Raw genomic sequence first — 13,413 nt, 5'->3', positions numbered from 1 at the left:
CAGCAATTTTAAAGCTGGAATGAGACTGGACCTGTTGATTTTAAGAATGTGTATTCTGAAAGAATATTTAATGTTTTCATTCTATTAGCATTATTGGGCAATAAATGGACTGCTGGTCCATCTTCCTCTTGTGATGTAATTTACCATCCTGTTTCTTCCCATACTGAGAACAGAAATATTTATTAAATAATTTTGCTTTATAGCAGCAGTGTTAATTTATCACCACAATCTAAAAATGGAACTGTAAATCACTGTGATTTATTTCACTCCTAACATTAAAAAGACATCTTCCCTAAGGTCTTTATTGACTTCCTATGCTCTATTCTCTGTGAAATACAGTCATTTCTGTTTCTACTTCTCTTCATACAATTTTTAATGAGTATTTTAATTGCTGCCATGCTGTACCACTGAACCAGGAGGGCTGGAAGACAGTTGTCCTATCCTTTGATTTCAAAATCACAATTCTGTCTCGAACAAGATTTCCCAAGCTTCAGTCATATATTGCCCATTCAAAAATTTTCAAGCTGTTGACTGAAGATTTTCCATATCTTTTGTGGATTTCTGAGTGTCTGAGATGCTGGATGCTGCTGACTGCTCTGGGTGCAAGTAGGAGCAATAGTCCCACCTCATTCCAGGAGCAGCAGGAATTCCAGCAGGAATTCCAGCTGTGCACACCTGGCCTGCAAGTTTGACCCTTCCAGAGGGAAATCAGAGTCACTGAGGCTGGAAAAGACCTTTAAGATAACAGAGTCCAAGCATTAACTCAGCACTGCCAAGTCCACCACTAAACCATGTCTCCAAGCATTTTTTGAACACTTCCAGGGATGGTGAGTCAGCCACTGCCCTGAGAAGTCTGTTACACTCCTGGCCCTCCCTTTCAGCAAAGAAATTCTTCCTAATATCCAATTTAAACCTCCCCAGGTGCAACTTGACCACCAGAAGCCCTCATTTGAGGAAGAAATTCTTCCCTGTGAGAGTGGTGAGGAATCAGAGCAGGTTTCCCAGAGAAGCTGTGGCTGCCCCATCCCTGGAGATGTTCAAGGCCAGCTTGGATGGGGCTTCAAGCACCCTGGTCTAGTTTAAGCTGTCCTGTCCACAGCAGGGGGGGGTTGGAACAAGATGGTTTTAAGGTTCCTTCAAACCAAACCATCCTATGATTGTGGGATTTTCTGTATGGGACTTTTTTGCTTTCCCTTAGAAGCAGCAGTCAGACACAAAATTTAACCCTGAAAAGGGGCAGATCAGCTTCATTCATGTTCACTCCACAGTGCTGTTGTCCCCTGGATCTTTGCAAAGCTTCTGAAAACCTCCCAGGACAAATCCAAATGGTGCTCAGTCTTTGGGAGAAAATACAGTGGAGAAGTAAAGTTCAACTGCTGAGGATAAAAGAAGAGCAGCACCAGAGAACAGAAAAGAAAGCATTAGGGGAGACTCATTTAACCATTTATCAAGTCTATGTGTAAAACAAACTCTGGCCAAACTTACAAATTCTTCTGTACTAAAAATTGCATATTGTCCCCCTACACCTCTGTGGTTTTTTCTTGGGTCAGAATAAATATACAGCTGCTGCTTTACAAGGTTGTCTTCTCCTTTTTTTAAAAAGAAAATAAAAGTTATGCTTCCTTCTTTTATTGCACTTGACCCCTTCCCTGAAAGCAGAAAGCAGGAATATTGCTCAACAGAGCCTTTGGCTGTGACCCTCAAATTGTTTGTTATGGCTGCACAGGAAAGCAAAGGCCTACACATGACCTTGAGGGTGATTTTATAAAAATCAATCAACCACTGTTATGATGGCCTCCCCACCAAGCAAAATAAATACAATTAAGCCCATAATCACTTCTGTACAGTAATGTGCAAATTCAATGGGTCTCTTTAGGTGGAGTGAGGGAGAGAGGGGAGAAATATGTTGAGGCTATTTGATACTTTGTGAGAACATCAGAAGCACCATTCTTCTCAATTAACCCAGCAATTAGCCTCCACCTCTGCACAAACAGAAAAGAAATCTTTCTTTATCTGTCTTTACCAAAGCAGGGGAAAAAGAGGAGGAAAAGAAAGAATAAAAACAACAAGGCAACTCCATATGTCCCACAGGAGGGGAGAAGCAGCCAGACCAAATAATTTAAAAAAAAAGAATATTAAAGAAAACAAACCAAACCTAATAATAAGGTGGGAGGTTTAATCTGCTGAAAGAATAATTAATTACAGCACCACTGGTTTTGTGAAAAGAGATTTACCTCCTGAAGTCCCTGGGAAATGGTTGAGGACATGCTCAAAAGTAAAGGATTTGGAAAGGAAATGTATTAAAAATTCTCTCTGCCAGGTGTCCTGGACTCACTCATGCAATGCCACAGCCCAGGTATCCAAAATATTAACTATGAAAAGAGCCTGTAACATGCATGTGTTGGAAAAAAAAAAAAAGGAAGAAAAACAACCCAAGAAAAAACCCACAAAAATGAAGTAGAAGATTGGGAAGACAGGTAAGACAGGTGCGGGGAGTTTCTCCTTGCCTCTGTGAAGAAGATTCACACTCGCAGACACAGCAGTTTATATCCCTCCTCAAAAACTTCATTTTAAATTAAAAAAATAATTCTAAAACAGATATTCTCATAATGAATAAATGCAATGTTACTAACTTTCATTTAGGTTGTGATATAGACTGGTTTAGAGATTTCCTGAAATTGGAGGGAAGCAAAGTCCCCATTCCAAAGTGCACCTTTTGCATGGAGACATTTTTGAGGCCACACTGTGCAGTCACTGTCAATATAAGATATTTTTCCTAAAGAACAGCTCATTAGAGAGCTGGGATAAAAGTAACATATTTATATTTAGTTCAACTTCAGCTATTCAGTTGCACTTCAAATTTGATTTAATTCTACTTCTTTTACATGTAAAGCTGAATAAGTTTAAACCCAGCAAACTATGAGAAGAGTGCTGGATCGTCTCAAGACATTTTTTTTAATATAAAAGTGGTAGAAGAGTATCAACAAAATGGTCTTATATATCACCACTGTGTCATAACCTTCAACTAGGAAACTTCCTCTACATGGAAGGGATTTGCAGATTGAAATCTCATCCCTTCACCTGGACTACCTCTTCCCATCACAATGCAGGGCAGATCTGCTCTGGTTGCTCCATGACCAGGAGTAACTCAGCCCCACAGCCTTCAGCTTCCTCTTACCAGCTCCTCTCACTTGCTGTTTCACATGACAAAACCACAGAATTCCCCATGCTCAGGATCAGAAATTCTATTCCTGTCCAGCATCCCTGAGTGGCAAACAGCAGGATGCCACTGCCAGAGCTGGAATAGCTTTGCTTGATCCTGGATAACCACAAGGCTTTAGAGTGCTGGCAGCCCCCTTACTGCTCATCCTTCTGCTCCAAGGGTGTCCCTGGCAGGGCCTCCAAACAGGGAAAAAAAACAAAAAAAAAAAAAACAAAAAAAAATCAACTGAAATCTTGTTGATCTTGTTGCATACAGAAATAAAAATACAAAGTTCATGAGCTTTAGAAAAGACAATTAGTTATTTCATGGATCTGTCACCTGCACCCTGTTGACATGCTCACAGGACATTCCAATGAACCATGAAAGTTGTTAGCAGCTTGGACCATGGCTGAACAAGATGCAATTTTGTTATACTGGCCCCATCCAAAAGGCTGCTCAAACCAAGAGTCCAAAATTCATCCTGCACCTCCCTCAAAATGTTCCTCCATGTTCATAGCACACAGGTACAGATCCCAGATTAGCTCTGAATTCAAATGCCTGTGTATTTCCACCAGGACACCACTAACACACTCGAAAGTTAAGCTTGTATTCCAGCATTTTGTTGGATGGACACCTTAATCCATCCCTGGGAGAGGAATCAGCAGCTGCTTCACTACTCTCAGACAGAATTCATTTCCCCAGCCTGACAAGCCTTTGTTTTTTGGCTCGCTGTGCTCACAGCCATCTGTTCAGATGGCACGTGCTCCCCTGGAAACCGATCAGGCTCTTCCCTTAGAGCCCAGGAGACAAGTAAAAGGCAATTCCAACCAGCATCCCAGAAGATGCTGCCATAGATGTATCTCCTTCAAAGAAATCTTTCTACTCCTTCAGCTCTTAAGGGGCCTCTGAGATACTTAACAACACCTGGATGGATTTGGAAGAGGAGAGATGACTTGGTGGGGAAGAGGTGCAGACACTCCAGGGTGTCTTCAAGCATGTCTGACATCATCTGGGATCTAATTGAGGAACTTCCAAGTGAGCCTTGTGAAGGCATCAGGTAACACCACCCATGGGGATGTGATGAAAACAAAGGTCCCTGGGCTGTCATTTCAAGTCCCAAGTGACAGACATTCATTAGGTGCACATTCTGAAGTTCTTCCCTCTGAGGGTGGTGAGGCCCTGGCACAGGGTGCCCAGAGAAGCTGTGGCTGCCCCTGGAAGTGTCCAAGGCCAGGCTGGACAGGGCTTGGAGCAGCCTGGGATAGTGGAAGGTGGCTCTGCCCATTGCAGGGCGTGGAATGAGGTGAGATTTAGGGTCCATTCCAACCCAAACCATTCTGTGATTCTGTGATTCCCTCTTTCCATGACAGTGATTATGGTGCTGCCCCGGTGCTGCCTGGGGTTTCTGCTCAGTCTCTGCCAAAGCTGTGTTCAGTTCCTTGGCCAGGATTAGTTTCCACACATCTGCTCACTGTGAAATGTCCCACAGGAGTCTCAAGAGCTGCTGAAGTTGCAGTAAATCAATTTAATTTTCAACTGAGAGTCCTGGGAGTCCAATGCGCATCGTGCAAGCCCACATGAAACATGATGGCAAAAGAAACCTGCAGTCCACACCCAAACATGAACCAGGGTTTGCAGCTGGGGGAGGATCTGAAAACACCTTAAACTGCTACAGATTCAGGGCCTTAAAACCCTTCCTCCAGGAATGCCCACATCTGTAAGTTGCACTCTGCCAGATAACACTGAATCCCTGCAGAAAAATGTACTGAAAAATAAAGAACTGATGCCTTTTACAGTTTTTCATGAAAACAGAGAGGATTCTAAAGCTCTGAGACTAATTATTGAAGGCTCACCGTAACAATGTAGGAAAATATCAGACAGTAGCAGAGAGAAATAGAGCTGACTTTTCTTCCTTTTAAATCTCAATTAAAAAATACATTGGATGAAATTTCCCATTAGCTGGTACTATTTGTACATCCCATGTTCTTTCTTTAATTAAAAAACATGCTTATTGCAATACTGCCAGAATCACTTTTATGGTATTTTAATTGTAATGTCTCTGCCTGATTAAAAAAAGAAAATATGAACGGGAAAAAAACTGCCTGAAAAAAAAAAAAAAAAAAAGGATCACAATGCTTATCCCAAATGGATTGATCAAAAGGGCACAGAAAACACCATGACAGGAACAGGTTCCAACTGTGCCTACTGACAAGGGATTTAAAAATTAGTTTAAGGAACTAGTTGATGCCATAGAGAAGAAAACAGAGGAAAACACTTTTTCCTTATTTCAGTGAATTAAAATCCAATCTTTCTCAGCAGTGACTGAAGCACAGTTTATTTGACAACTACTGAAGTCAGTGTATCAGTGAATATTTGATGCTTGTTGCTAATAGCATCAAAGAGGAATAAAAGACAAGCAAAATCAATATCTGTGTTTTCCCCACTCCCTGATTTACTCACAGGATCCATTCTGGCCAAAGTCTGATCAAAACGTGGATTACAAGAAATTCAAAATATTCACAGGATTAGAGAATCAAAGCAAAACTGCACGTGGCACTCAGTGCTCTGGTCTAGCTGACATGTTGTTATTTGGTCAAAGGTTGGACTCCACAATCTTGGAGGTCTTTTCCAACCCAAATGATTCTTTAGGTGAAAATGAGTCTTTTCCAGTACAAGGGTCAAAGCAATTATCTCCCTTATGCCAGCAAGAGTGGCCACCCCAAAATTGCCTTTGCAAGAGCAACTGCCCAGGTGGGAATCTTCAATTCACCTGGGGTATAACTGAGAGTTTCAGCCCAAAATTCATCTTCCAGGGACTCCTGAAAGACCAGACAGCTTCTTTTTTTTTGTCTCCAGACCTTCCTAGACCCCTATCATTTCAGACAAAGGCAACAATACGTGTCTGAGGTATCAACCCATCAAACACAAAATTCCTCCAGTGTAAGCCCTGTGCAAAGGAAATTTCCATCTGTCCTGGGTTATCATAAATATTTCCATGCTTGTGATGCTGGGATTACAAAAATAACTGCAATCTGCTGAACATATAGAATTATCTACAGTCTGTCTATCTTGTATCTCTTCCCCAATCAGTCTTGTCTGAGCCATTTCACAGCCTGACTATTAAACTTTCCATTCTCAATATCCACGTGTTCCTGCTCTGCTTGTTGAGGAGGAGGGAGAAACTGCTGAGCCCTTGTGGCAGTGAGCAGAACCCAGCTGCCTAATCCTATTTTTCTGTTGTTTTGACCTGCAGATCTTCTGCCCAGACAGTCTGGTCATTCCCAGAACCTCTATGTATATGTTAATATAGCCAAAGAAGGGTCAGTTTAAGGCCACACGTGAAGTTCTTGTTCTGACACTCTTTAAGTAATTCCTGCAATGTTGAAATCATCAAAATGGGACAACACAGGGCCAGTACTCAAAATCCTCATGGTGTCTTAAAAAAAGGGGAATTTCAAGAAATGGGCCTGTAAACATGTGTTGGGTTTGCTGGACACAGCACCAGAAAATGGGCAGTGTAGCAGCAGTGTATTCAGTAGTGTTACATCATTTTTCCATCCACAAAACTTTGTATTTTCAGTTTAAGAGTGTGCAGCCAGCCTGATGCTGAGTCATGAAAGCCAAAGGGAGCAGAGCTACAATTTAATCCCATTCTCCAGCTCCAGCTAAGAAAAACTCTCCAGGTAAAACAGGAATGGGATGTTTCAATCAAAGCACATATTGACACCTACCTTAGGGGTTAGGGGTTTACTGCCATGCCCATCTGGCACCTGGGGAAAGTGGTTGATTATTTGATGTGCTCATGGGGTTGGTAGCTGTGCTCTGAGGGATCACCTGTGGTTTAGTTTGAGATGGGTGTCTATAATTCCTAAGATGAACAGGTCTTTGTTGATGTGTGTTTCTATCAAGACAGGAGCCTAAAAAACTCCCCTGAGCTGGACAGCTTAAAAAAAGGGAAGATAGGGAAAGATAAATCTCAGTCTCATTTCAGAATAGATCTCAGGATGTCTTGATTCCAAATCTAACCAAGGCTACACAGCCAGAGAACCTATGGTAGTGGCAGTGGATGCAACAGGCAACTTCACAAAGCTCTGACAAAAAAAATTCCTGCAGGTTATAATTCTAAAACGTTTTATCCCTCTGTTTGGCATGTAACAATGGAGAAAATAATGACATCTAGAATATTCTAATGCTGCTTTTCTAACTGAATTGACTTTATAAACCAGGCTTCTTGGAAAACACGATAAAGAAGAGGAATGATTTGAATGTCAGATGAGCCAAAGCCATAAAGATACTACTCCAGACTTCATTAAATTCAGTCAGAGCTCCAGTAGCTTCATGGGGGCTGACTCATAGAACAAATGAGCCTTTGAATACGTCCAAAGCTCAGAGGGTTTCTGCTCCAATATTTTGCCCCAATTCTTCACAAAATCAGTGACTGAGCCCCAAAATTTTCATCAGATTTGCAGCCAAAAGAAATCTGGTGTTCTGACCTGTCTCCTTTAAAGTATGGCATAATCACAATAAGGTTAAGAATAATCTTGAATCACAGATTTAGAATTTTCACTGGGAAAAAGGATTGTACCAAAGTGTTTCACCTTTTTTAATTTTAAAATCTCAGTTGATTTTTAATTTTGCTTTTAAATGGAATTGATGTCTGATGTAGCAATTCTTGAAAACCTCTGAGCCTAGACTGAGCAAGTTTAATCAGTTTTGAAAATGTTCTCATGATGGGATAGGGATAAACTTGCAAACTTTTTATCACATTATCATTCAAATTTAAAATATAATTGTCAAATGCATGACTTTCACCATCATCCCAATGAAAAACTAGTACCTTTAGTATCATTTTAGTATAAAAGCAATTTTACCAGCAATGATCCTGGTAATCTTTAAAGATGTCAAAACTCCTGCTTTCATTTTTTGAGCTCTATTTCAGCAGAAGCTTAACTTTGAGCCAGCAATTTCACCAGCACAACTCATTCCCATAGTATCAGGCATGTGTACAGCAGATTCCACAACCAGGATCTAACTTCCAGGGGGGAAGATTTCTGGCATGGAATTTCAAGTCCTTTAAATTCTTACTTTGACACCCACAGAAATATCCTTGTCTCATTCTTATTCTGGGCCTATGTACAGGTAAATAAACCCAGCAAATCCAAGGTTTCCCGTCATAACTGTGCTCAGTTATTTACTTACTGCCCACCAGCTGGGCTCTAGGATTTGGGATTATTTACTGCATTTGATTATTTACTGCATTATTTACTGCAATTCTATAATGTCAATAATTTTGTGAAGGTGTTTGTGACACACCTGCCTCAAAGATGCCAAACAGAACAGAGCAGATTTTTGTTATCAGCAGTGCAATTATCACTGAATACTGCTCAGGACAGCAGCAATTTTGATAGACTGGGGAAATAAAAAAGGGAAAAAAAGGCCTTTTTGCTTATATTGTCATGCCTCAAGCAGCATAAACAATTCCTTCTGCACGCAGAATATTTTAATTCTTGCCCTGTCCCCCATCACTGCCCCCATCTACCGAGAGCAGGCTCAGCCTCCCAATCACCTCCTCTAATGCTGGAGCTGGGGAATGGAAAAAGAGACCAGGGCCATGAAAAACCCCATCCCTGGAGGAGGAAGAGCCCCGAACCCCGCTCCTGCAGACCTTTGAGTTGCAGCAGGTTGAGGACGCTGGTGGTGGTCCCCAAGAGCAGGGTCCGGCCGCCTTCTATCGTGACATTATCGCCATCTCGCGGCTGGTGGCCAGCAGGCCAGCTGGAGTCCTCGTCCCACCGGCCACACAACTGCAGGGCAAGCTGCAAAGAGAAACATCCAGAGAAGTTCAAAGCTCGCCCCTCGCCATCTTTCAAGAAGCGCGTTTGCTCAGGGAACAGCGGAGGAGATGCCAAAGCCGCGTCCAGCGGTTTGTACAGGATGACTTCCAGAGGGACCCTGTGAAAGGCAAAGGAACAGATGGATATTGGCACTGGAGAGGTGCCTGGCCTTCAGGAATGCTTGTCATAATGTGGGGGTTGCCCCTTGTCCCGTTCTGGTCTGGGGAATGAGGGATTTGCACCAGGTTTCCTGGTGCGTGTCTCTCTCTGCCTCCCGAGAAGAAGAACTGCACTGTTGTTTCCTGGCTATGCCATTAAATAGCCTGAAGAGCTTGGAATTAAAACATCCTGCTGGATGGACAGTATTTTGCTTTAGAGGTTGTTTTTGGTGGTTTTTTGGTTTGTTTTTTTTTTTTTCTAAAGGCTCTCCTGCCACTCATCCTCACTTAGACAGACATTCCTCCTCTCAAATACCTTTTTAGCTTTCTCTGCTTATCTGGTGTTATTATTGCCTCTGCTTTGAGGGTGAGCACAGCAGTTCCAAATAAAGCCCTGAATAACTTGAAAACTGCTAATAGACTGACTCATGATGTGCAATAGTAAAGTGATTCCTGAGTTCAAAGGCTTCTCCTCATCTCTATACTTCGAGCATGTACTTTGCAGTGAAGGTTTTACAGAATCACAGAATTATTTAGGTTGGAAAGACCTGAAAGGTCATTTCCATCCAGTCCTTCTGCATGGGCAGTGACACTTCCCACTAGACCAGGTTGTTTTAGGCCCTGATGGTGAATTTCTTGAAGAAGATGTGAATATTTTTGCCTGGACCCCTGTGCACAAGTGTGGACATACACATCCAAAACATATTATTTGGTCTCATATGTGAAACAGCAAGAACATCCTCAGCTAATCTGAGGCAGTGGTGGGGGGAAACCACACATGGAAATATTTGTGATCCTCACTGGGCTGTGCTAATCCAAAACTGCAGTGGAAAGAATAACCTCAAGACAAAAGCAAAACAGAGTTACTGCATTTTCAAATGGAGCCCATCGAGTGCATTAAAGCTTTTGCTCGGGAGGTGAATCAATAATGGGGGTGTTATGATCATTATTCTCTTTTACTGTGCTGTTTTCAGGTTTAGTTTCATGTGCCTGATGTTTTATAGAGTATTTCCCATAGTGCTGTCCCTGAGCAACCTGGTCCTGTGGAAGGTGTCCCTGCCCATGGACCTTCAGATGAGCTTTAAGGTCTTTCCAACCCAAACCACACTAATCACTTAAACGATTATAAACTATTTTAATTATTTTCACCCGGGAATGAGTGATGGTTACCAGGCTAAATGATACAATGGGTTGATATCCACCCTAGCTGGATGCTGGGATTTCCTACAATCCATTCTAAGATTTCTCTACAAAGGGAATTGATTCAGTTCAGAGTGAAGACTGTTAACACACAAGGCAGTAAAAAATTATTGGGAGTTAAAACTCTGGTGTCAGAGGGAGTGAACCACTTCATCATTACCAAAGTAAAATTATTGCATAGTTGCTAAGTGTAGTAGGACAAGTTAAATTTTCATTAGTTTATATAGTTCAGAGATTTAGGACAAATTTCCAGCTGAAAGGATAGATGCCTTTACCCCTTATCTTTCTAGAGAGGCTGTGAATTACTCTTCATTGACAATGCTATGAAACAGATTGCATAAAATATACAACAGATCCACTGAAAACCAGCTAATTAAACTTGTTTTTATCTCAGAGGAGGGGACAGTTCATAGAAAGGTGTGTACACTGCTTACCAAGCCAGCTGTAGCATAAAATTACAAGTCCAAAAATTCCTGTCTGGCACAAATGCTGCCAATGCTATCAGCATAACACTGGAGGTGGCAGCTGGGAAATGGTGAGATCCACAGGAACATTTGGTTGAGAAGGTTTGCTGAGTGCCTTTAAATCACTCTGGTGTTACCCTGACCCTCTGAAATCACTGAGAACCTTCCAACTAACTCTCATGGGCAAGCAAGGCTGCAAGGAATGTGCCAGACCTTCTTGCTAGCACCACTTGCTAACACTTAGCTGTTGATAGAAGCCCTGCAAGAGTTAAGAATAAACTCCTCTTCTGAATTGGACATTTTTTTCTTTTAAGATGGCAACTAGGGATCTCTAACTGGAAAACACTAGCTCTTCATTTAAGCTTCTCTCTCTCTAACATCAGTGTTTGAGCTTGATTGGTTCCTGCTGTCTCCTCTTAGAGGACTCAATATCTCTTCAGTTCTCCCAACACCATCTGGCACAAAAATCTCAATGTTCACACCTGACAGTGGAATTACAGTATCCCAGAATGGTTTGGGTTGGAAAAGACTTAAAAGATCACCTTGTTCCACCCCCCCTGCCATGGGCAGGGACATCTTCCACTATCCCAGGTTGCTCCAAGCCTCATCCATCCTGGCCTTGGACACTTCCAGGGATGGGGCAACCACAGCTTCTCTTGGCAACCTGTCCCAGGGCCTCCCCACCCTCACAGAGGGAGAAAATGAGTTAATCAAGGCCATAAAATTCTCTGGTTTTCAACCCAGTCCAAACCTAAAAGTTTCCAGTGAGAAAATGCCTGGCTTAGTCCATTGTCACGTGCACCATCTGCCTGTGTGTCTTTGAAGTGATTTCTGATTTGTAAAACCAATATTTTTAAAATATTGTAAAATCACTTTTTCTTCTTTATAAATAAAATTAAACAGATGAACATCAGCTAAATAACACAAGACCAGGAGCTGTTTATAATCACTTGTACTAGCCTTGCACTACCACAGAGAGAATAAATCCAAAGAATCTGTTTTTAGGAGGAGAAAAGGGGGTTTGTTCAAGGAACACACTTTAAATTACCAGAGCACAGAGTGGGGTTAGAGGGAGGGCAGCTCTGGAGGGACTGAGGAAAGACATCAAACAATTTTGTTTGGTGACTCTTCTCTTGCAGTCCTGCACCCTTCCCTAAGATGAAAGAGCACCTCCTTAAGATCTTTGAGAGAAGAGGGTGTGGTCTAATACAAGTTTAGTGAAACAGACACCTGCCCTGAACCACCAGTACTTTTTCCTCAACTTTGTGAATCCCATGTGATTATCCTCCCTGATTTCTGGAAGAAAAGCACAGAGCAATCTCCAGCTGCAACAGAATTCTTAAAATCCTTTACAGAAGGGTGGTGGTGTTTATCTCCAGCTCCACTTAAGCAGCCCATGGTAAAATAACATCAACTAATACACAAATTAATTGCACATCTCTCATTAAGCAGGGCTGGTGACAGAGTCACAACACCCTTCTCACTAATTTTTTTACAGACAAGCAAAACTCTTTCTTTTTCTATTTTTTCCCCCTGCCTGGCACCCTGTATTTGACCTCTGGTGTTCAATGGAAATACTTCTCAGCCTGAAGAGCAGCAGCAGCTGCAGGTGCCAGGGTTGTGGCTGAGTGCCCACCCCACGTGGGCTTGGTGAATGAAGCAGAAGGAACCTGCAGAGCCAGGGAAAGCTGTGTGTCAGCCACTGGTGCTGGGCATTCTCCTCCCGTGCTTTTCCCAGCTCCAGGAAAAATGGCAGGGAGCTGGAAAATCAGGATGGGAGAAAGAGGAGCTGGCATAAAACAAACCCTGAGCTGTGAAGCTGGAGCCGGCTGGCAGCAGCTGCTGCAGTGGGGTGGCAGCTCCACACTCTGGCTTCAGTGTGCACCAGAGCTGGAAAGATGATTGGGAGGAAACAGAGCTTGTGAGACCACAACATCTCTGCAGCCATCTGTGTCACTGTCAGAGCCCGCATCTGAACGTGGCCAATTTCAACGAGGTTTAACAGGAGAAGCAAGACAACAAAGGTGCTGCAGCCCTGCAGGGTTTGTGACAATCAGGAGATAAACTGGGGCATGAGTCTCTTCTGGCTGTATGCTTTATACAATGTAATAAGTTAAATAAACAATTATAACCTGAACTGCACAGGTAAAATCACCCCCCAAACTGTTGAAGGATGTGCCCTTACATCACACATCCATAGGAAACCCACTCTGGCAACATTTCACATTTTGGATCCAGCACAGCAGATGGCATTAACACAGTAGGGAGCCAAACCTGCAAAATATGGACAGAAACCTCCTATGGGTGGGAAATCATCAGCATTGGGAAACCCTAAGAAAACCCAGTTGTTCTTGCTGGGGCATCAAAGAGCAGAAGGAGCTCGGAAGGGATCTGACCTGAAAATTCAATGAATAGAATCCTGCAAATGCTTTCCAGCTCTGAGATCCATTTGGAATGTGTCATGCACAAAGGAAATTTTATTTTCTAGGGAAAGATTTTTTACCCAGAGGGAATTTGGGCACTGGAACAGGTTCCCCAGATCAGAGTCCCGAGCT

At 42.5% G+C, this 13,413-nt stretch overlaps 1 protein-coding gene across 1 annotated transcript in view; it reads right to left on the bottom strand.

Moving 5' to 3' along the window:
- PKHD1 (PKHD1 ciliary IPT domain containing fibrocystin/polyductin) overlaps positions 1-13,413 on the bottom strand; it is a 237,640-nt gene that overhangs the window by 150,190 nt on the left and 74,037 nt on the right. The window contains exon 35 of the mRNA XM_054630011.2: positions 8,868-9,018. Coding sequence (XP_054485986.2) covers positions 8,868-9,018 — 151 coding nt within the window. The remainder of the gene's footprint in view (positions 1-8,867; positions 9,019-13,413) is intronic.

Source organism: Agelaius phoeniceus, chromosome 3 (genome assembly GCF_051311805.1).
Source record: "Agelaius phoeniceus isolate bAgePho1 chromosome 3, bAgePho1.hap1, whole genome shotgun sequence".
NCBI lineage: Eukaryota > Metazoa > Chordata > Aves > Passeriformes > Icteridae > Agelaius > Agelaius phoeniceus.
This window is presented reverse-complemented; position numbering and strand designations above follow the sequence as displayed.